Source organism: Hipposideros armiger, unplaced genomic scaffold, assembly GCF_001890085.2.
Source record: "Hipposideros armiger isolate ML-2016 unplaced genomic scaffold, ASM189008v1 scaffold_137, whole genome shotgun sequence".
In the NCBI taxonomy this organism is placed as follows: domain Eukaryota; kingdom Metazoa; phylum Chordata; class Mammalia; order Chiroptera; family Hipposideridae; genus Hipposideros; species Hipposideros armiger.
In genome coordinates, this window is record NW_017731487.1 from 2,579,506 (window position 1) to 2,602,569 (window position 23,064).

The 23,064-nt window shown below is 49.8% G+C and overlaps 1 protein-coding gene across 2 annotated transcripts; it reads right to left on the reverse strand.

Moving 5' to 3' along the window:
- Window positions 1-918: 918 nt before the first annotated feature.
- Window positions 919-15,984, reverse strand: KLF11 (KLF transcription factor 11). 2 transcript variants are annotated; one of them, XM_019650009.1, is made up of 5 exons: window positions 15,766-15,984; window positions 13,901-14,170; window positions 11,687-12,644; window positions 8,405-8,688; window positions 919-2,841 (listed from the first exon to the last, which is right to left on the reverse strand). In XM_019650009.1, the coding sequence occupies exons 1-4, from the start codon at window positions 15,805-15,807 to the stop codon at window positions 8,408-8,410; spliced, it is 1,551 nt and encodes a 516-aa protein (XP_019505554.1). In that variant the 5' UTR covers window positions 15,808-15,984; the 3' UTR covers window positions 919-2,841; window positions 8,405-8,407. The 2 variants fall into 2 exon arrangements, with proteins under 2 accessions (XP_019505554.1, XP_019505553.1); XM_019650008.1 differs by lacking the exon at window positions 919-2,841 and having other exon boundaries at window positions 6,160-8,688.
- Window positions 15,985-23,064: the final 7,080 nt, after the last annotated feature.

Here is a 23,064-nt window from a genome sequence, read left to right on the forward strand (position 1 = left end):
GTCGTTTCTCATTTACAAATGGGGCTGGCTTGGGCGACCCCAGAGAGGGTTTTTTCCTGCTGGGAAGCCCCCAGACCCAGAAGTGATGCCCTGGGGTGCCTGCTGGACAGCTGGCTTCCTGCTCGGTCCCCTGGCTTGGCCACTGTTGCCCTTCAGGGTGACCCAGGTGCCTCATCCTTGTTCGCATTCTTTCTTACTGGCCACTTCAGTGAGCCGGGGAGGGGACAGGAAGTAGCGCTGGCTGGGCCTCTCCTCCATACTAGGCTCCTTGCTGGGACCTTAGAATGACGCTGTGCAGGGAGCTGTTTCTGCCCAGTGCTTCCTGGTGCTAAGCTCCGTGCTAGACACATGACCTTCAGCGTCTCGGCTCACCCTCAGAGGCCCAATCCTGTCCTCCAGCAGCAGCTTTTGTGAGCTCTCCCCCGCCACCACCCCGGAGGTGTAGGAGCAGGGAGTAAGTCAGGCAAATGGCTGTGACGCCACAGCTCACATTTGCTGAGGGCAAGGTTCAGTGTCACATGCTGTCCATGCATTATCTTATTTATGCCTCAGAATGAACCTATGAACACAGCTCCGTTTTAGAGAAAAATATTGTCACTGAGCCAGTAAGAGGCAGAGCTGGGGTCTGAACAGAGTCCTCCCACCCCCAGAGCCCTCACCCTGAGACACTGCAGGCGCTGGCTTCCTCATAGGGGAAGGTCTTAGCGGATAAGGCCGGAGAGATGAAACCAGAGAACAGGCAGAAGCCTGCTGGCTCAAGTAAGAGACCGAGAAGGTGTCCCCAGGGCAAAAAGGCTTTAGTTTGATTTTAGGATGGATCAGAATTCCGTAAAGGGGCGATTATGGCTACCTGGTAGAGATAAGGAAGGCGACATCTTGTCTCCTGACACTGCTGTCCATATTTCTGGCCCGCAGAGCCCTAGGCAGCAGCCACAAGAGGCCCAAGAGGCAGTCGGCCATCTCCTATGACTACTCAGAGGAGGAGCTGATGACCAGCATCGAGCAGGAGTACTGCCGTTGAGACCCCCACCAGCCAAGGCTAGAGTGCCCCAGTTCTCCACACCTGACGAATGCCTCATGGGACCCTTTTACTGTCATCCCACCGGTGGAAGATAGAAAATCATAGCACTGAGGCCATAAGAGCCTTAGGACAGTCCTGCTAACAAATAAGAAAGCCCACAAGGACATCCCACAGGACCAGGAGAACCACAGCTTGACTAGAAGGCGGGACTTCTGCCATGGGCCCAGGTGTGTCTGCCCTCAGGAAGTGCAGGGTGGCCAGGAGGCAGGCCCCTGAGCAGCTGGTGAGGGCGTCGGCACAAAGGGGCACTTGGAGGCAACAGCAGCTTTTGCCCAAGCCAGAATAGGTCCCAGCTCATCCCAAATTTACCACCAACATAGCAGCCTCCCTGGCATCACCTGCAAAATGCAAGAGCATCTTGGAGACCGACAAATGGCCACTTGGCAGTGTCCCCAGACCCTCAGGCCTGATGCCATCATGGGCAAATGGGCATTTCCATGAACTTCCATCATTTGACAAGAGAGCCTTTAATCAGATGTTCCATAGCCGTGAGATTTTTTTTCTGCGAAGTCAGAGGATGGCATGACAGAGCCCGTAAGCGCTGGCTCAGAACCTCCCCAAAGTGAGAGCTACTCCTCTTCTAAGCCCAAACCACTTCTTTGGATATAACAATAAAAGACATTACTATTTTAGTAATACAGATGCTTCTTTTAAAAGAAGTTAAAATTGTATTTCTCACAAGACGGATCAGGCCTTGAATTTAATGATATAAAATGTTTACAGTTTCGCATCATCATTTTGTTAAAATGGAACACGTTCAGCTGGTTTCCAAGATGATAACTCTGCTTTTTCCAGTGGAAACCTCATAAAACTCTCAATGAGGTAAAAGTGCTAAGAAAAAAAATCCTTCATGTAGTTACAGTCTGTGTCAGTGTCAAAGTAAATACATTTCATCAAAGCTAAGAAGTCACAGCAGTTGTTTTCGGGCCTTCTTTTTGTTTTTTTCCCTGAATTCAGAAAGTGTCTTCTGATCAGCGGCTAGCCAGATAAAGCTGTGTACACCTGCTAGAAGCACTGCCCATCGTCCCACTGGTGAGATGGGGAGCGGACTGAGTGTGCACCAGGGAGGGCGCTGGTCCTGGAAGGGCGGCGATGGGCCCAGTGGAGCCCTGCTTGCACAAACCATGGGCCATGTGCTGCCTCGGGCCTTCTCTTGGTAGCTTGGTGTTGCTTCTGAGCCTGAGCCTTCTGCTCTGGAGCCGAGTGTAGGATCTGCACCAGGACAGGGAGGACTGTGGCTGAAATAGAGGCAGGAAGGAAACGTCTCCAAGTCCACAAAGTGATGATGGCCCATGTTAATGTATGGAGAAGGCTAAGCACCACACTAGTGTCTCCTGGTTTCTGTGCTGTGCAAGTGCCTCTGAGATGCTACAAAGCACCAGGAATTTAGACAACACGCCCCATTCCCGGCTCTGAGAAATGCTTGTCTGTTTTCTTGGGGAAGGAACAGAGCTACGCTGTTCAGTCACATGTGTGCTCAAGCCTCCTCGGGCCCAGCTTAGGCTCCCTGCTCCTCATTGCGACAGGAGCTTTTCTAAGACAGTCCTTCCCAAGGCTGCCGGTCCTGGCTGTGCCGAGACAGCATGGTGGACGCCCCTACTGTATGTTCAGTGTCACCCTCGTCACACCTCCTGAGACCCTGCTGCCAGGCTCACATCTAGCAGGGTGCCAGGGCTTGTGCATAGCATGACGATCTGGTCCCCGCCAGTGAGGACGTGCTGTGTCTTGTGGCGCAGGCGCACCTGTAGACATGTATCCACCTGGAGAAGGTAAAGGCTGTCAAAGACTGTAGCCAAAGCCCCATCGAAGATCTAATCTGTGAGGGGTTCTTTTCTGTTCTGGCTGTCATGAGGCAGAAGAAAAGCCTCAGCTGCCGTCAAGAGGATAAATCAGAGGTGAGGCTCTGAAGGTCAGTGCCCTCCTTTAGGAAGGAGGCAACATAAAATCAGACCATTGGTGTGATGACAGCTGGATCCCCTAGGAACAAATCAGATCTGAACAGATGGGCAGGGCTCCATTTTCTGGTGTGATGAAAGCCTTTAATTTCTAGAGTTGGAAAAGGAAAAGCTGCCTTTTCTGTGAGCTGTGGACTCTGGGAAGGAAAGGGGACACTTATTTGAAGTCCTAGAAAGATGGATAACATCTGATGGACACTGTGGAGGAGGTGGTGCTTGGGGGTATGGCTACACGAGACAGAGACCAAAAGAGCACGTAGGGCACAGGGCGGTCTTTCTAAGATGTAGGCCTTCACCAAGGTCAGGGGTCTGTGGCCAGTTGTCAACAAGGACTCTACGTAGCAGCAAGAATCACAGCAGTGGTGTCAGCTTGGACTTCCTGCTTTCTCCCTGGGGAGTGTCTTGGGCTAACTCAGACCCAAGAGGTTTAGAACAATTTGTAGGAAGGGGAGAAACTGCAGAGGGAGGGGCTGACTTTCCTACTAATCTGGCAGAAAAAGATTTGAGTGAAAAATAAAAATAATACGACCTTGGTAGCACCTTACATTAGTGAAGAACAGGTTACAGAAACGTTCTTTTTTTCCTTTCTTTAAAAAAAATGTATACAACTACTTGAAGAGGCTCGCTCCATGCCAGGCTCTGTGCTAGGTGGGCCCTGGAGGTAAAAAATAAAGATGCCACAGGAATGAGCCAAATGCAGTGGAAGCACAGATGAGAGGCAAATACTTCTGCCTGCGTTCCCCCAGGATTCCTGCAGGCCACGCTGCTCACCCATCCTTGGAAGTAGCCAGGCTCCCTTCCTGTGCAGCAGGAGTGGGGGTGGGGGAGATGCTAGGAGGCCCAGGCTCCAGTGTGTGATCTCAGGATCTCAGCTCCCTGAATGCTCAGTGGGCAAATAGTGCCTGTTCTTCCTACTCCCCACGATAACTGGGAGGCTTGAACGACAGATGGCCAGCGGGGTGCTCTATCACGGCAAAGCCCATGTAAGTGAGAAGTGGGGGCCTGGTTATGTGGAAGGGGGACCCTGTGGGGCCCCTTGGTGTAGGTGGAGCTGGTCTGTGCCACAAGAAGCCAGCTGGGTCTGGGGCTTGAGATTACACACGAGGAGCCCTGGCTTCAAGCCCCACCCCATTTGCTAGCAGAATTCTGCACTTTTCTGATGGTCTCTAAATAAATGTTTCAGAGGTTCCCATAGAGGTGTTTCATGAATTCTGTGTCACCTGTGGGTGCTGATGCTCAGTTGAGCCCCCTTGAGGCTGATCACAGGCTTTATGAGTGAACTCAATGGCTTCAAGTGCCCCCGCCAAAGCCAAGATCCCAGGGCTTTACCAGTGGTCAGAACCTGTAGTGTTGAAGGACCCCAGAGGCCGCCACCAGAGCCAGGTCGGGAGAGCTGAGGAGGAAGCCCGGCACTCAGCTGCCATTACGTTGTACTGTCATCTCATGCACGTACATCTCCTCCCCAGCACTTGGCTGTGGCATCTTGTCTCTTATCATCTTGGTTTGCTGGCCAGTTTGTATGCTGAGCTCAGAAAGACCATGCTCGGGGGAGGAAGCTTAACTGCTGAGCCAGCTCAGAGCAATCCTGGGACCCATGAGGCTTCTTCAGAGGGAATGGCAAGAGACCTTTGAAGAGAGCTTCCCTAACTTAGGTGACTGAGTGTCTCACCCCTCTGGGGTAGGTAGTCCTTGGTGCCTGGGTTTCCTCCCAGGATGGGGCCCAGCTGTTAAGAAAATGTCTGGAGTTCCTCATTATGAAAGTCCCTAAACAAAGAGGCAGGTTGAAAGCAAAGGTACAGTGGATGTTACAGCTGGAAAGTAGAACCTGGTGACAACAGAGGGAAGACAGCAGGCACAAAGTCACAAAGCTGAGACTAATAAGCTTGTGGCCACCACCTTGAAGCAATGGGGTTTGGAGTTGGAGAGACTTTTCTAGCGGGACTGCTAAGTGCAAAGCCCACTGTGATCCTTTACTGCCCCCTCCCCAACACGCCTACACGCACATGCATGACCAGGACCAACGTGCCTACGAAACACATCTACACAGCTTTCCCACCATCACACCTCAGCTGGCTGACAGACTGGATGTGGAGTGAGAAGGGAGTCCAGGGTGACTTGAAGGTTTTGCACCTGAGCAGCTAGAAGGATGAGCTCGCTGTTCCTTTTAAAGACAATGGGGTCAACTGTGAGAACAGCAAGTGTGGGGAGAGGATGAGGGGCTTGGTCATTTTAAGGCTGAGATGCTGACAGGACAGATCTCAAGCAGACAGTTGTTATGTAGGAATTTGAAGCTCAGGGAAGATGTACAAAGGAGAGATATACATTTGGGAGTCTTTCTTTGTGGTAGAGATACAATTTTTCTCTAGGTCACGGGGCTGGAAAAGATTACCAAGGTTGTGAAGGGGAGCAGAAAAAGGGTCAGGGGGACGAGGGGTCCAGCAAAGGAGCAGTGAGGTAGGAGGAAAGCATGGGAGTGTGGCCTGCAGGGGGACAACCAACTGCCCAGACAACTACGATGACTAAAAACTGAACCCACAAGTCTCTGGCGACATCCACACAGCTCCTTTAACAGGGTGGGGATGCGAAGTCCCAGCCAGAGTGGGTTCCAGACAGAATGCACCCCAAGAGCACGAGTGAAGACTGTGGCTCGGTGACATCCTTTTGAAGCCTGAGCTGGGGGTGGAGGGATGGGGGGGGGAGAGAGGCTTCCCCCCAGTCCACCTCCTGGCACAGGCAGAGCTCAAGGACAAGGGACATGGGGTTACTCCAGCACCCACAGCCCTATTCTGCCAGGACCAGACCCAACGTCAGAGTGGCCAACAGAGAAGCAGTCTCTTCACACATTTCTTTCAGGGAGCACTCTCCAAGGATCTGTAGTGTGCCCTGAGAGCAGGACAGAACCCCAGAAAACAAAGAGGAGGCGGGTTAGGCTGGGCCACTACACAAGGAATTTCATAGACTGTTTTCTGAAAAGTGGCTGGGTACACTGTAGTGCAGTTAAACGGCACAGGACACAAGTCCAGGTTGCAACTCAAAAAAGTTTTTATGATTCAAAGAAAAACATTACATCACATAGTCACTTAAATAATAAGTCGAAGTCTGTTACATAAAACATAATCCCAAAACATTTCAAATTTTATTACTGAAACTACTTAAAAGGCTCAACGTCAACAAAGATCAAGCAAAACTGCTCAGGAAATAAAGTGCACTGGGGGACCTGCCATGCGCTGGGCTCTGACACCCGAGCCGCCAGCGGAGGGTCAAACCACCACCACATGGTTCTGGTTCTCAGGTCAGTATTTTCCAGACGAAAACTGTTGCCCAATTTACAGTCTTTCAATCGACAAACAGAAGGCAAAAAAAAAAAAGTTTATAGAAGGTATTTCTAAATCTAACAGGGAATGGAAGCATAACCATTTTTAACACATCTATTATTCAGAGACAACGCTGCTCAGAGAATAAAGTTCAAGGTGACAAGCAACCAGATACTCCAAGACCTTGTATTCCACCAGAACATTAGTAGGGCTAACATTATTTTGTATACTGAAGGAAAATATCCAAATTTCATGCCATTTATGGCATGCACATCGTCAGAAATGTTTATGCTGATTTAAGATATGAGTGGGAGAGAAAAAGGAGTGGGTGGTGGGCTATATACATTTAATTATGGTTCTCTTGCAACTGTATTATATCTCATGACCAGTACAAATACTCAACTAAGGAAGTGTCCAAAAATGTGAAAATCTCCTAAACATACAGCCAGCACTTACAGACCTGTATGTCAATAAGCAGTTGATACTAAAGGGCAACTTAATGGGTATCAACTAACGTACAATGAATGACCAGGTGAGGGTCATCAGACTAGAAAGACCTGAACATAGAACCTAATAATATTTACTCAATATTTAATCTTACCATCATTTTAACACAGGTAAATGCCAGTAACTAAGAGGCAAAGACAAAATCGAAACACAGCACAATAAAAGCCATTCCCAGGCTCAGCAGTGCAGCACCCTGTGTACATTACATGCTTTCTGTTGCCTGGACTCCCAGCACCACCTAAGCCATCTCCCTCCGCGGCTTCCTGGATACGGGGCGGGGGTAGGGTGGGGCGTCATCTCTATAGCTGGGGCCTGTGCTCTCACAGCTTCAAAGTGGTGCCCACCGTCTAGTTTCTAGGCAGACTGCAAAACACCCCCATTCCAAGTAATCTTCTATTTGACCTAAACAATTTCTTTCAAATAACATGAATGAAAGGGCAGCTGGGTAGTATTACTATCATTTAGCATAACTTGCATTTCCTATAGTTCTTAGTACTTTAAATAAATAAAGGAATCAGAACACTGGAGCTGGATCATATGCATGTACACTTTGCCTCAGATAAGCTATACTTTGGTGGAAAGTTCCTCCAACCAATGAGGGTTATTTCCTTTTTCTCTAGGAAGTTACTCAACCCACAAAATACTACGGATAAGGCCACAGCAAAAGAAGTCAACTGATAATTGACAAAGCAGCTGAGTTTCAGTGCTTACATTATCTTTTTTTTGTGTGTGTGTGTGTGTTTGAGGTACAAACAGGAAACTGCAAATGCTTTGCTCTTGGCAGAGCAGACACTCAGATCGCACAGCGGCTTCCTGCTCACAGGGTATCTATCGAGGGTTTTAGGTTATCCTCTGGGTACATCCTCCACAAGTCACACCACGCACACAAGTGACTAGTTCTACTTAACCAAAATTTTAATTCCTTGGGCTATAGCTTTAAAGGAATGGTTGCCTGGAATTTCCCTGGAAAATGTTATGAAGAAGCTGACTGCAAAGTTTTTTCCCCCCATTTCTTTAAGAGACCCCTATTCAACTAGTTGAAATTCTAAAGAATTCTTAGATCTAAAAGGCCCGATTACAAACTTGTGATTTTTTTTTTTTTTGCTGAATAATGTGCCAAGGCTACTAAAAGTAGGGTTATTATAAAAACATCGTTAAACACCAAAAAGTTTGTAAAATCATCTATCTAGAAATTTTATAAATGTTTTTATAAAAACAGTATAAAAATTTGTACCGTCTCATTTCTACAAAACATGAATAGAAAGGTTGTAAAAAATCCAGATATTGTAAAAGTTATTGCCGAAATGACTGTCTGAATGCTGGTGATTTAGACTATCAAATTTTCTTCCATTTCCTTAAAAAACTTCTGAAACTACAAAAGCTATTGAACAGGGGTCTCAACCAAAAAAGAAAAGTTAACACGCTTTCATCAGAACCAGCTCCCCACTTTCCCCTAGTCCCTAAGACAATTTCTTTTGGAGAGAAACCATCAGTTCCTTCCCCGAAAGAAGGCTTCTGAAAATCCCCATTGGCAACTCCCCGCTGACCTTTCAGGCAGAGGCTGGCGTGCTCACCAGAGGGCTCCCGGGCTTCTCTGCTGAGGCAATTCTGTTCAGTTTGCCAACCTCGGCCTGCCAGCCAGGGATCTTCTTGGTAGTCATGTGGCGCCGGGCGTGCTTCGTCAGGTGGTCGCTGCGCATGAAACGCCGATCACACACGGGACACACAAACTTCTTCTCCCCGGTGTGAGTTCTGCGGTGGCGAGACAGTTCATCTGAACGAGCAAATTTCTTATCACAGCCATCCCAGCTACAGCTGAAAGGCTTCTCTCCTAAGAGTGAGAAAACACATTCAAGAAAATGCAAAGGCTCAGCACCTTATTGGACAGGTTAATTCATGTTGTTTTTCAATTCTGTTCATCAAAATCTAGGAAGAAAGAATAATCCTATTATTCTGGTATCGGGTTATTCAGAAGTCAAGAAATCCTCCCAGATGCATTTCTTCCTCCCACACCTAAGATGTAATATATCAGGGCCCAAAGATGTCAAACTAATCTTTCAAAAGACAGTTTTAAATAAAAATTTATCGTGGACTGTTAGCTTGCGGTAGGGGGAAGATTCTTGAAAGGAATAATTCCTTTCCTCTCAGGAAGCAGCACATCTAAAAAAAAAAAAATCCCTCCTAGGACCTGAAAGACTTCTCAGGATCATTAATTCCATCTTCATATTTGTTATTACACTAACAGAGGTTAGTTATAAATGGGTTAGCATTCTCACAGCCACCTTTCTGTACCGTTACCAGCTCCAAGAGTCTGTCATTCATTCAGTTTCCAAGTACCAGCAGCTGCCCCATACTGTGTCTTCCTGCAACTAGAGGTGAGCCAGGGAACCTTTGTCCTCAGGTAGCGGTGTAGCCCTTCTCCACAGAGCAGGAGGGCTCCCTTTCCTGCATCCTGAAGCTCTTACCTTGACCAGGCTGTGACAATCATCCATGCTGTGCGACCTCGTGAACTGATTTGTCAAACACTGTTAAGCACTGCCAGGAGACCTACCTTCCCAAGGGTTTATGACTTGTGTAGTTCACCCATCTTTGTACAGCTTAGCCCCAGCACAGCACTTCATATGGCAGGCAGCAAATAAGTGGTTTTGAATGAATGAGAGTTGAAGAGACACCAACTAAATATCTGATGTTTTTCAAAGTCGAACTAATGGGAAAATTCGGCATCACAATGGTCTTTTATGAACCATTTTAAGAAAAAGGGCAAACTTCATGGATTTCAAAGACCCCATGTTGTAAGCACAAGGAGACCCACCTGTTCCCAGGAAACCACCACCACTGTTGGCAGCATTCCAAGATGGCCAGGTGTTGGACAGAGATAAATAGCCCTTTGGTATGGGATTTATAAAGCGCCCTGTTTTCAACATATCAAAGATGTAGCTTTTGCTCATTCCACCTTATTCTAATTAAAAAACGTTTCAAGTTGGTAGAAATATACGGAAAACTATCTTATCTAAGGTAAACCTACCCAAAGTTTGTTTCTTATGCAAATTCCATTTTAGTGTTGACAAAATGGCATAAGTTGATTCTTCAGAACCTTTATGGTTAAATTGAATTGTTTTGGGAAACCTGAAAAGTCTGTTTTGATCACCTTCTCTTATGCCATCCTGCCAATATTCCTACCAAGGGAAGAAGACTGGATTAACAGTAAAACCTCATTCCCCAATTTGGAATTGGTGTTTGGATGTGATCTGAGGTTCACCTCAGTAGTCTCAGTGAAAAGTAGAACTCGCCAAGTCAGCGAGCCCCTCAGAGGTGTCATGACGGCCACCCTCCAGCACCAATGACCAAGCATCAGTGACTAGTGTCAGGCTCTGTGTCAGACACCAAGAGTTTATAGCCAGTGAGACCAGTCAAGTACATAACTAAAAAAAAGAAAAGTAAATGTGGTAGGAAACACAATAAACTATTACTAGGGTAAAAGAAGGAAGGCGAGATCAGGAAACACGTGTGAAATGTGCCTTTGGGAAGGCCCTCACGGGGTTTTCATAAGGTGAGATGGGTAGAGGACAGAGGGTGATGGGTAGAAATGTGGGACTGGAGACAGAAGGTAGAGGGAGAGGCAGGTTTTTGCCAGGCCAAGTTTAGAGCCTCATCCAGAAGCAAAGAGCCCACTTGAGAATGGGGAGACAGTAAAACTCCTTTTGTAATGCCTGAACCCCAGACTCGGTTCATTCTGCAAGCGAGAACTGCCATGATTACAGCATCAAAAACCACCCTATCTCAAGTGCATTTTGGAATAAAGTACAATAACAACTCCCTCCGGTTCAGCCTTTCCTACACTGTATTCCACATTTCACTGTTGTCCCACAGATCATTAGCAGGTATTTTGGAGGAAGGGGTTTCATGATTGAGAGTTTATGAAACACATCTTCACTACAGAACCTGTAACCTGTTACCGTGCTTATATGTATGTATTAGTGTGAACCCTGAAAAGTAAGTTTAACAAGCTGACCACTTAACCACAGGACCCTTAAAAACAAAACAGAACACTAACTCAAAGAACGAGAGTGCCACAGAACACCTGAGATATTCTGCCCTAATCAACTAAAGCAGAAACTCTACCAGGCAACCCTCAGACCTGTTAAACAACATGGAGGCTGCCAGCCCCATGTAAATGTAAATGTAAACTTAATGAAAGCATAAAATTCAGTTCCTCGGTCAAGTGCAGGTGGCTAGTGCCTACTTTAATGGACAGATGGAGAACATTACCATCATTGCAGAAAATTCTATTGGAAGTAGCTAAGACAATCAAGAGATCACTGTTATTAGTTTCTTGTGTGATTTTTCCTGAATTAAAAACTGTATCTTCCTGAAAGTAAGAAAACTACATTTCTTTCAAGTTCAAATATTCTGGAATTCAAACTTTTCCATACTTTGGAGAGACCTTTCTTTCCCCAGAGTAAATCTAAGTCAGTGACACTGATAAGACGTTTACTGAACGTGAGTGCATATTTTCTAAAATGCAAAAAAAGAACGGGATGTTAACTGCAATGTGAAGAGAAAGGGGCAATGTGAGCATCACCCTAAAAGCTACCAAAAGATCAGTCTTAGAACTACACTATGTTTTATGTACCAGAGTGAGCAGATGCTATGCTCTACAAAAATCACTGGTAATTGTACCAATGTTAACCCCAACCCCTACAAGACTATGAAGGCTTTTCAGAGCCAACGGAAAAAAAGCCACATTTCCACTTTCTCGAGTGGTTCTCATGCTTCCCTCCCACTCAAAGAAGGCAGTTTCCCAATGCCCTGCCTGCCTCAGTACTTACCTGTGTGAGTGCGAAGATGAGCTTTGAGGTGGGAACTTTTGAAGTATGTTTTCCGGCAGCCTGGAAAGGTGCAAACATAGTTCCTCCTTCGGGAAAAGTCTACCTGAGGGGCACAATTTTGACTGGAGGCAATAAACACTGGAGCAGGGGCAAGAGGCAGTAACTTGGTATTTCCAACAGCCATTACACTTGATGAACAGGTGGCAGGCTGGGGGAGTGCCCCCTGGGGCAGAACCAGCATCACAGTTCCCTGAGGCACAGGCGGTCCCACAAACACAGGCTGGGGCAGTGGAGCAGCGTAGGGTAGGATGGGTTTGACAGTCCCAGCAGATACTTGGGGAGGTGGCTTCAGAAAAGCCGATACCATGCCACTTTGTCCAGTCACAGGGATCATTTGGCAAAGGACAGGTGGACTGGGGACAGGAATCAGAGGGGTGGCTTTCCTTGGCACGTCATTTTCATAATTCTTTGGTGGGCAGGTTTGAATTGCAACTGGCCAACATGCCTGCTGGCCTTTGTCAGTGGGGACCAGGCCACCAGACTTATGCAAACAAGGCTGACAGGACACTGCGTTAATGTTGATTAAACTGGCTGTGAGGTGTGCATCCTGCAAAGCTTCAGTATGTCCCACAGACTGTGTTTCTCCTTCTCTGTTGTCTGAAAGTTGCCGTTCTTGCATCTGGATGGTAGGAATGTAGACAGGAGCAGGACTCCCCATGGTGTGGCGGATGACACTGGTCACCATAGCCCTGCATGGGGGGCCAGGGGCTGGCTCTAGCAGCTCTGGCTTCAAACCAGGCAGGCCTCTCTCTGCCCTCCTGCTCAGCATTTTGTCTGCCCCACCAGAGGCTCGGGGGATGACCATGACCACGCGTGCTTTGGAATCAGTCATTTGGGAAGGAACAAGTGTCCCCGTCGAAGGCTCCACAAGATCAGGGCTCTGAGGAGGAGTCATGCACTTTAAAAAAAAAAAAAAGGTACTGTGTGAAAATGTTGTTTTGGTTAAATTTTACAAGGGGCTTACTTTGATCATGTGCCCCCAATGCCTTTAAAAAGCAGCATCTAGAAAAGACTCAGTTAAGCCTGCTCACAACAGCCCCCAGCGGATCTCAAGGCTGCATGAGGCACTTGGCTTCTATCGTAGTCTTCTCCCTTTTCTGACCTCTCCCAAACGCACCCATTGCTGGCTTGTAAGAATGTCAGTGCCACTCCTGAGCTTGCACAGCTACGGAAATGAGCAATTCAAGCATTAGGACTACAGATACGAAAAAAAGATTTATATTCAAAATGAGAGATTTTCACAATTCTAGATTTTCAAAAAATTTTTAAATCCCAGAGGTAATCATTTCACACACACTTAGCCAGTGCCTACTACATGCAAGGTAAACCTATCAGAAGGATCCCCAAAGGCCATGCTCTCACCAGTGGTCCTGCCTGAACCAAGCCTCTCCTTGTACTGTTCCCCAAATTCCCACTTATTTTCAGCCCTCCGGTGGAACAACCCAATGCCAAGTAACTGAGGAGAGCTCCCAGCAGCCAGGCCAGTACTCGTACAATTCTCTCTACCACCTACAAGTCCCTTCTCATCTCTCTCCAAGTTGGCTTTCCACACTCTCCTTCCAGTGCAAGCTTCCAGCCCAGGACAATTAGATTATGATTTTCACTTCATATAGCAACTGACAGCTCTCCACTCCTCCAAGCTGAGAAGCAATTTTTCCCAAAAATTTCATAGCTGTAGCAAGTTAAGAAAACACAAAACAGGGCTTGATTGCAGCCAGCTCAAACAAGTAAGAAGTTGGCTGCCATAGGGAGGCAGAGAGGCCAGTATTTCGACCTAGCTAACAAAGGGTGTCTGGTGCCAAGCCACAGGCTTTCCCCAGCTGCCACCCACATATCCTGAGCCTGGACTGGGTCATCGGGTAGAACCTAGCTCCCAACATCCAATTCCCCAGGGAAATGGGTACATTTTACTTTCTTGAATCAATCTGTAGGTTTTGTCCTAAGGACATTTTAATCCTGTGGCTGCAAGCTATCATCAATGGAAAGAACATATTTCCAAGAGATAAAAAAAAGTTTTGCCCTTAGGTCCTCCACAAGGGAGGCTATGAACTTGCTTGCCAACATCCCAGTGAATCTACCCACGATTTCCACAGCACGTTTAGTTAAGGTACGCTAGTCATTACACAAAAAACACTCCTCTCCGCCACCTCTTACCAGGGTCGATAAAGAATGGAAGTCCTTTGGTAGCTCAGCTGCAACTTCGTCCACATGCACAGCGGTAGTGACATCCCCCGAGTCAGAGACAGGTGTGAGGGGTCTTATCTTTAATAGGTCACTTTTCTGGGATCTTTGACCCCAGGAGCTCATGCAAACAAGAGCCTCAACAGCTTCAATATCGTTCTGCTCCAAGATGCTGCACGTAGACCTTTCACTGTCATGCCGCTTCCTCTCCAGGATTGACTCACATATGTCCATGATGTCAACCTAAAGGCAACACAATGGCTTCTCAGTCCAGGGGAAACACAGAGGGGTAACCCCGATGGGCACGTAGATACACACACCAGGAGTTTGCACCACACACGGAACATGCATACAATACTCCACATAAAACAAGCTCTGTTCTAGGAAGAGATGTTAATAGAACATTCATGATAATTTTGCTTTTAAGCCAACGTTCTGAAGAGGGAAGAAAAATGACTGGACTTGGCTGGTAAGCGGTTTCCACAGAAAACCCTTAAAAAAACTCTTTAAAAATGTTGATATGAAGTTCCTATTTTTCTTTGGTAAACAATTAATAAGACTTTAATTCCAAAGGTGTAAGCCAGAACGTGGCTAGTCACACGGAGAGGTGGAACTGACACCAACTCCGTCTAGGTTTTCCGGTTGGTTGAGATGACAGCATGGCTCTTTTGAGTTGGCAGAGCCACCAGGAGGGCGTCCCTACAGATGCATTTTTGGCAGCTCTCTGGAGCATTCACCACAGCCCTCTAAAGTGTGGGCATTACCACAGCGGAGCTTTGGGAGTGGGGAGGCTGAGCTCCACAGGCCTCATGAAGGTCAGGCCTATGCTGCTATCCCCTTGTTCCTCAGACTCAGGAACATACGTCACTAGGCGGCGGCAGGAGGAAGGACTTGTAAGATCTACTACAACCTAGGAGACCGCTGTCTTCCAGGTATCGCACCTGCTCTTTCTAAGCAGGAGGTAGGGAGGGAAGCGACTGAAAGTAACCGATCTCTTCAAATCTATAAAGATACACGTTTCCACTCAGTCTGCCCAAGCATCAAGCATCAAGCCCTTCTGTCCTGCCCAGGTTCCCCCCAAAGCACACACGTAATGAGGCTGCCTTCACAAATGTCATTCTGGCCCAGCTTCTGCCTAGTCTTGGGACAGCGGAAGTCACAGACGTGAGGGCTGTTGCCTGCTCCGCCCCACATGCAGGAAGGGACCAGTGTGGAGCAGAGTTCCCAGGCCTCTCTCCCCGCCCCTCAGCCGTCTACACGTCTCGACGACCAGGTCCCAAGTCTACCCAGGGACCTCCCGGAGCCCCTCAGGTCCCGAATGCAGGAGCCCCTGGCTGAGGCGAAGGGCGCCCTGCCCACCCCCACGTCCCCCAATCCCCAGCGTGCCCACGCCTTCCCGCCAGCTTTTGCCGCGTTCCCACAGCCCTGACCCCGCCCCTCGCAGGCTTTGCCCCGCCCCGCCCACCACATGCTGCGTTCCCGCCAGCTTTTGCCCCGCCCCCTCGCCCTTTCCACTACCCGCATGCCGTGTCCCGCCAGCCGCGCCCCGCCCAACGGCCACCACCTCACAGGGCCTGGTGACGTCATGGCGTGGAAACAGCCCCGCGACCACCGCCTGCCCTGCAGCTGCGGGAGCGCGAGACAAAGCTGTGCGTAGGACCGCGCAGGGCACACCCCCCCACGCGGCCGCCGCCCCTGCCAGCTCTGAAGCCCGTCCCGAACCCTAACGGTGCAGCTGCAGCTAGGCACCGCGCGCCCGCGCACCCGCCCTCCTTCGCACTCCAGCCCCGCACAGGCGGCGCGGCTCCGTCTCGCCCCTCAGATAGGCGGCCACTCACCGCGCGCGTCTCGCCCGGACTCGCGGAACCCGGCGTGTGCATGGTGCCGGCTGCCCAGAGGCAACAAAGCGGCTACGGGGCGGGAGCTCCAAGCAGGGCAGCGGCCGCACGTGCGTGGCGGAGGCGGCGTCCGCGAACCACAGCTCTAGCGGCTGGCACGCGCCTTCACCGGCCCGCGCAGCTCTGCCCGGGCGCGGCTCTCGCGGTGCGGGAGGGGCGGGGCGGACGCGGAGGGCGCGGCCGCGGGGGCGGAGCACGGAGGCAAACCAAAATACACCGCGCCTCGCCGGGGCGGGGCCGGATGCCCGCCAGCCAATCCGCGCCCGACCCGTGCACGGCCGGCCAATGGGCGCTGCAGGGAGCCGCGTGATCAAAGCCTGGCCGCGGCGTGATCGGGCAGGGCGGGATGCGGCACGTGTTTTGGTCCGGGCGAAGGGGCGGGGCCTGAGGCCTTGGAAAGTAGGGGAAAGGTCCCGGCGGCGGCGTGGGCGGCGCGGGTGGCGCGGGCGGCGCAGCTGCGGCCAGGGAAGTCCCTGGGCCCGCCCAGGCTGGCTGGGGAGGGAGACCGCGCTTAAAGGGGCCGCCGCCTGCAGCCTTCCCAGGTGCGGGTCCCCATGGACTGAATTCGTCCAGTAGAGGGGACCTACCTTGAGGTTTCAACCTGGTATTGCTTGCTTGATTTTAGTTTTTATTAATCTGTCCACTGCTAAGAGTGCATCACTGACCAGGAAGAGCTTTGAAAGCTCGCTGGCTCCAGCTGACATACCTGCATCAGTTGTTACTTGCAGGCACCCAGAGCCGAGTTTCTAGGCCTGGGTCTGACACCCCTTCCCAGGCAGTTTGGGCCGCAGTTTCCACCCTGTTAAGTGAAGGCAGGGGGAGCCAAGAGAGGTAATCTAATCACCTGAAAGATACCTAGTGCAACCTGCCCTTTGTTCCCAGACCCGGTGTAAGCGTCACCTGCTCTGGGAAGTCCTTAGGCCTGAATGAGAGCGATGCCCAGTGCACCGTCTTTCCCCGTGTACTTCTGTTCCCCTCATGCTGAGAAGGAAACACTGGGGCCAGGGCTTGTTCGCATTGGCAACGGCTTGTTTCTCCCAGGCCGGTTCTGGTTGGGCAGAGGGGTTGTACGGTGATCTCCAACTTCCCTTTTCCTCTCGCTCAGGTCCTCCACAGCAACTGTCATGATCTAACTTTTCTGTTTCATTAGTTTTTGTTATTGCCTCCCCGCCAGAGGGAACTCTCCCAAGATTAGGAAGCTTAACTCACTGCAGGCACACAGTAACTATTGGTTGAATAAGAGAATAAAGGTGAGCACCTACTGGCTGCCCCGCCACCCCCACCCCCAGCTATCCTGCAGGCACCTCTAATTCAGTATCCTTGACTCTGAACTCATAGCCTATCTGAATCTGGATTTCTCACCTCCAGATACCTCAAAATCCCAGGGTCATCTTTGACCCCTCCCTTTCCTGCACTTGCTTCCTTCTTCCAATTACTTCATGCCCTTCTTCCTAAATACCTCTTAAACGTATTTCTTCCTAAATAGCTCTCAAACTTATTAACTTCTCTCTCTCTCACCCACTCCTGCCTTTGTCCAGGCCACCATCCTCTTTCACCTGAATTACTGCTGCTGCCTCCCAACAGGTCTCCCTACCTCCAGCGTCACCACCTACAACCTGCCTCTCACTCAATGACAGTGATCTTCCGGAAGCAGAGATGGTCCCAAACCCATTATTCAAGTCCTCAGTTGGAATCCACACAGTTCTGTAACTGGGGACTAAATCGCACTGCTTAGACAGGAATCCATGACTCCACATAAAAAGGCCCCAGCCAGAGATTCCTGCATCATTTCCAACCAGTTCTCCAAATAAAGAACCCTTTGCACATCGCGTCCCTTCTATGTGGAACACCCTAACCCTTCTCCACTTTTACTCTGTGAAACTGCAATGTGACTCCTCAGGGAAACCTTCCCTGAGTCGCAAACAGCAGGGCCACTCAGCAGAATGCTAAGCGCAGGGCTTTGGAGTCAGACCGGGATCCAAATCCCAACTGCCACTGTGGCCAAGTCGCATCTGGACTGGCCGTGTCCCTTTCCTGTGGAGGAGAAGGTGCCAGCAGCTATCCAGGAGTCTGGCACCTGAGCTGTCATTGCATCAGGTTCTGTTTCTGCTCCCTGAAGAGCAGGAGTGGCTGGAAACCCGGCAGCAGGCTGGCTCGGGGCTCTTCAGGCATAAGGCCCTATTCTTCCCACAACTAGCCCATGTTGCAGACAGACAGGTCTTCACTCAAGGTGGCCTCTCCTCCCTTCTTCCCCACCTCTACCCAGACACCATTTTTCCATGAAGCCTTTCTGTGCGCGCATACATGTGCGTGCGCGCGCACACACACACATGCGCGCGCGCGCGTGCGTACCAGGTTGTGGTTGCTGCCAAATCCCAGATTCTGGTCCTGCCTGTAGCAGAAGGATATTGACGTGTTTATAAACTAAAGACAGCTATAAGTCATTCACTCAGAGACGTTACTGAGGCTCTTGTCAGTACCAGGCGCTATACAACTTCCGGCAGAGCAAGGACTGGCAGGTAGACTGAACATGGACATGGATAACTCCACATAAAGTAGAGCAGGGTGCCACTTGGGAAACTGCCTCCATTTTCTCGTGTGTCCTTCCAGAGAGAGTCTATGCATACACACTTTAACCCAAAGGATAGTAGTGTTCTGTGCACCTTCTGAATCTTGTTTGCTGACTTCTCAACATGTCTTGGGGGCTATTACGTATCAGTACACAAAAAGCCACCTCATGCTTTGTAATGGTTACATAGTATCATGTGGATGTATCATAATTTATTTAACCACTACCACTTAAGTCACCAGGGGGCTTAGGTTGTTTCCAGTTTGCCAGGACATGGTGTCCACTTATCGTTTGTCCACAGGCAAGGATAACTGTAGGATTACTTCCTGGAACTGGAATTGCTGGGTCAACAGCTCTGTATTTCTTTTCTTCCTTTACTGTATTATTTTTATTTTTTTGGTTTTTGATACATTTGAAGTATAGCATAGACACAGGAAAGCGCAAAAACTTAAGTGTACAACTCAGTGAATTTTCACAAGGCAAACACACTTGTGTCCACAGCACCCAGATCAAGAGAGAGAATATTAGAATCCTGAAGTTCCCTCCATGACACTCGCCCAGGATAACCCTTATTATGACTTCTTCTAACACCATGCATTACTTTTGCCTGTATTGAAACTTGTACAAAGATAACTATATAGTACATTCTCTTTTGGGTCTGTCATGTAGTTGCATCCAGTTGGAATTCATTTATTCTTGTTGCTGTAGAACATGCAGTGTACTGGATCATTCTGTTGATGGCCATCAGGCTAGTGTCCAGTCCAGGGCCGTTATGAATAAAGCTGCTATGACGATTCTGATACACAGGTTTGTGCATTTTTATTTTGGAAAGATTGTCAAATTCCCCATCCAAACGTGTGTTTGTGCCCATTGATCCCGCCAACAATGGGCTGCAAAGCCATTTCCCCATTTCTTTACTAATGTGGGCCTTCTGTCCTTTACCAGGCTAAGTGGAAAAAAATGAGAATTCATAATACTATTTTGTATTTCTTTGATAGAGTTTACTTGAGAGTTTTCGTATATGTAAAAGCCATCTTGATTTTTTTTTCTGTGGACTTCGGAAGAAATTTTAAATGACACCACGGAAACTTGAGCATGTTTATATGCTGAAGGGAAGGGGTCAGTGGAGAAAAACAGATGATGCAAGAGAGGGGGGGAGGGGCCCATGGTGGAAAGAGGTTGGGGGGTGTGTGTTGGAGGAAGACTAGGGAGGCGCACGCAGCTGTCCCTGCTCAGGAGGGAGGACCCACTTCAGCGGAGAATGGGAGGGAAGATTAGATGGCTGCAGATCCAGGAAGATTTGGGGAGAGAAGTTCAGGGTGCGCATGTGTAAACCACCCAGGGTGACATGGGAGCATGAGCCACCTGCTGGGGAGCGGATGCTGGGGAGGTGAGAAAGCTTTGGCGTAGACTCAGAGGGAAACGTGTTAGGAACTCGGCCAGGGAGGGTGACAGCAATTGCCCGCTGCACCGAAGACCCAGTCAGAATGTTGGTGTGACCCTGGACAGAGAACCGGGGTCTTGTCCTAGCTCCTGGTATTAAACTGCTGGGTTGTCCAGGGCATATCTCTTTGTCATCTTTGAGCCTTAGTTTTCTGACCTGCAAAGCGGAGTTGGATTAGCTTTGTGGTTTAAATCAGTCCTGAGCTATGGCCAAGTTCATTTTTATGGATTTGCTTTGAATGAGAAAAATAAGGACAAAGAAGTCATTTTGTCATGTAGTTAAATACAAGTTAAGGACTATCATTTATTCAGAGATTATATCCTCCCAATCTTTTCTTGTTAGAATGTCCTGTCTTTTATGAAAAGATGGTGATAGCAGATGGTGCATAATGCCCTAACTTAGGAAAGCAAAACATTGGCAACCCAATGGCAGACCCCCAAATTTGTTCTGAAATCTCGTGGTAAGGGATATGCCTAAATCTGGGAATCTCTGGACTAGATGTTTCTTGGAGGTCTGTTCCATCTCTGGTAACCATGGTTCTATAAGAGCTGGTCTCCTTTCCACATTGAACTCGGAGGAGCTGATTTCAGGCCTAGTCAGAAACAGACGGTTGGCGCTGACTCCACTCTGCCCTGGGCCTGGCAGCTGCTAGGGGGCGAGGACCCACAGCAGGCAGACTCTTTCCTCCTCCAGACCCTCAGCACCCCTCCTGGGTTGCAGACAAGCTGGCCCAGGACTTGGCAGCTCTTGAGTATTCAGTCTTTGGTCAGAGCCCAGCTGTGGGGCCAAGAACAAAGCGAAGCTAGGTGCTGTCCTCCTCGCCCCACCTGCCTGCCAGGCTGGGTGGGTGGGTCAGGGAGCATTGACTTGGGAGGGAGAGCTGGCTGCCCGCCAGGCCTGGGTCCAGCCCATCCTTCCTGTCTTTCTGTTTCTCCCTGGGCTGAGCTCACTGGGATGGACGCTGCACCAAGACCATGACATGCTGTGAACTGACTAGTTGCTTGACTGGTGATCTAAATGACCTAATAAGAGACTGACTAGCGAATGGGTTAATGAATCGCTGACCCACCAATCCCCCAGCTGTTGAATGATTGATCCACTGCCTGGCAGTGGGTATCCATCACTCCTAACACCCACGGCTCCTGTCTCCTTCCCCTGGGGGCACTGGTGGTGGGGGAGCAGAGAGGCTTATAGAAGTGGTTGAGGCACATACCATCCAGAGCAACCTGTTCACTTTACAGATGGGGAAACTGAGGCCTCGCAAGTCCGCACGGAGCCACTTTGCTCAGGAGAGAAATAATGATACCCTCTGTGATATGTTTGAGTTACAAAGGAGGTTCAGCTCCACATTTACTAAACACCAAACATGGGCCAAGAGTTGTGTGATGTGTTAACTGTTCGTTTTTATCCTCTGGTCTTCAACCCCATTTTACAGATGAAGAAACTGAGGAGTAGAGAGCTGAAGTGGCCTGTCCATCATCACTGGCCGGTGCAGGTGGAGCCAGGGTCCATCGCTCCTACACAAGTCAAGGGCTTCTTTCTCCCAACTGTCTTCTGGAAAAACGGCGCTAAGAGCACGAGTGAGTCCCTGTGAGTGTGCCTGGGGCTGCAGCAGCTCCCAGTAGACACAAGGAGATGGTCAGCTCTCTGTCCTTCCCGGGGAAGGGGAAGGAAGGAGGCACTGCTTTCTTCCTGCTGTTACCGAGCAGCTCCCCAGCCCCATATTGGGACTGCCTCATGCCTGCCATGCTCTGCCTCCTCCCTGTGTGTCACCAGGCCAGGGGACAACCTCTCTGTATGTTGTGTTTTTAAACCTTCCAAGAGGGAGAACCAGGTTGTGTCTGTGGGTCAGGCCCCCAGGCTCAGGGTAGAGGGGCCATGTGGCCCCGGCCTGAAACTTTTGCTGAAGGAAATCCCCAGGATGGGGCTGTGGGTATCGTGGGCCCTGGAGGCTTCTCTGAGGGGACCAGTACTTGGCAGGGACCCTGGCAGGACAACCTATGGTGTGGGGAAGGAGAGCCCTACTATGTGCTCAGTGATATGGGATCAAGGAGGAATATGACCAACCCTAACCTTCAGGTGCCATCATTTGGCAGGAGAGAGGGCCCCACCAACAAGGCAATGTACTGACACCAAGGGTCATGCTGGAGCCACAGGGGCAGGACACAGAGACCACCTGACTACTCCTGCCAGCAGACTGGGGACAGATACCCACAGGGGATGTCACTGGAGCTGGTGTTAAGGGACAAGTAGGAGGTAGCCATCCAGAGAATGGAGGTGATGTTTCAGTATTGACAACACACTGCACCACCTGTGTATATACAGTGGGTGCCTGATAGATCTAAATAAGCCCTAGGAAAGACCTGTGACAGCATCCAGCCCAGCATTCTGAAACCTGATGGCATCACAGTCCCCTGGGAGATGTGTTAAAACACAGACTGCTGGGCCCACCCCAGATTCAGTAGGTCTCGGATGGGGTCTGAGAGTGCATTTCTAGCAAGTTCCCAGATGTTGTTGACACCACTGGTCCAGGGATCTGGCCTTGAACAGTACTGATCTAGTCCAAACCCCTCGTTTTGTGGGAAGAGAAACTTCCCAGAGACCCAGAGAACGGAAGCAACTTGTCCAAGGCACCCTCTGAGTGTGAGCAGAGAAACTCCAGGAGCCCGTGCCTCCAGATGGACTCCAAACTCAATACCCGCCACTGCACCACGAGGCCCCCTGGACGGATGCCCCAGGGCCACTGTCCTGAGACCAGCCACAGAAGAAAGCCTTTGCAGGCCAGCGGGGTGTTGGGTAATACTATCTGCTGGCCTGGGAGGGCAACCTTCCAAGTGTTCCCGTGGCTGCCCAGCCCTTCGGCCCGGCCAAAAGCTTATAACTGGGTGTGCTGCCAGCCTGGCTTCCCCAGTGACCCAGTGCGGCGCTGGAACCAGCCCAGCCAGGCAGCAGCTCAAGGCATTGGCACAGTGGCCACTGGGGAGGCATCTCACAGGGGGACTAGTGTTGGCCCAGTAGGAGCCTGAGCTGGGATCTGTGGGGAGTCTGCGCCTTACTCTCACCCCCTTGGGCAGCCAGGCTGAGCCTATCAGGCTGCACTACCCCTGGGGCTTCACACTGGCCAGCCCCCAGCTCAGAGCTGAGCACAGCAGGACCAGGAGGAGTCGCCCAGCTTTGCCCTGAACAATATTAATGTAAAGTAATATGAACAATGTTAATGTAAAGT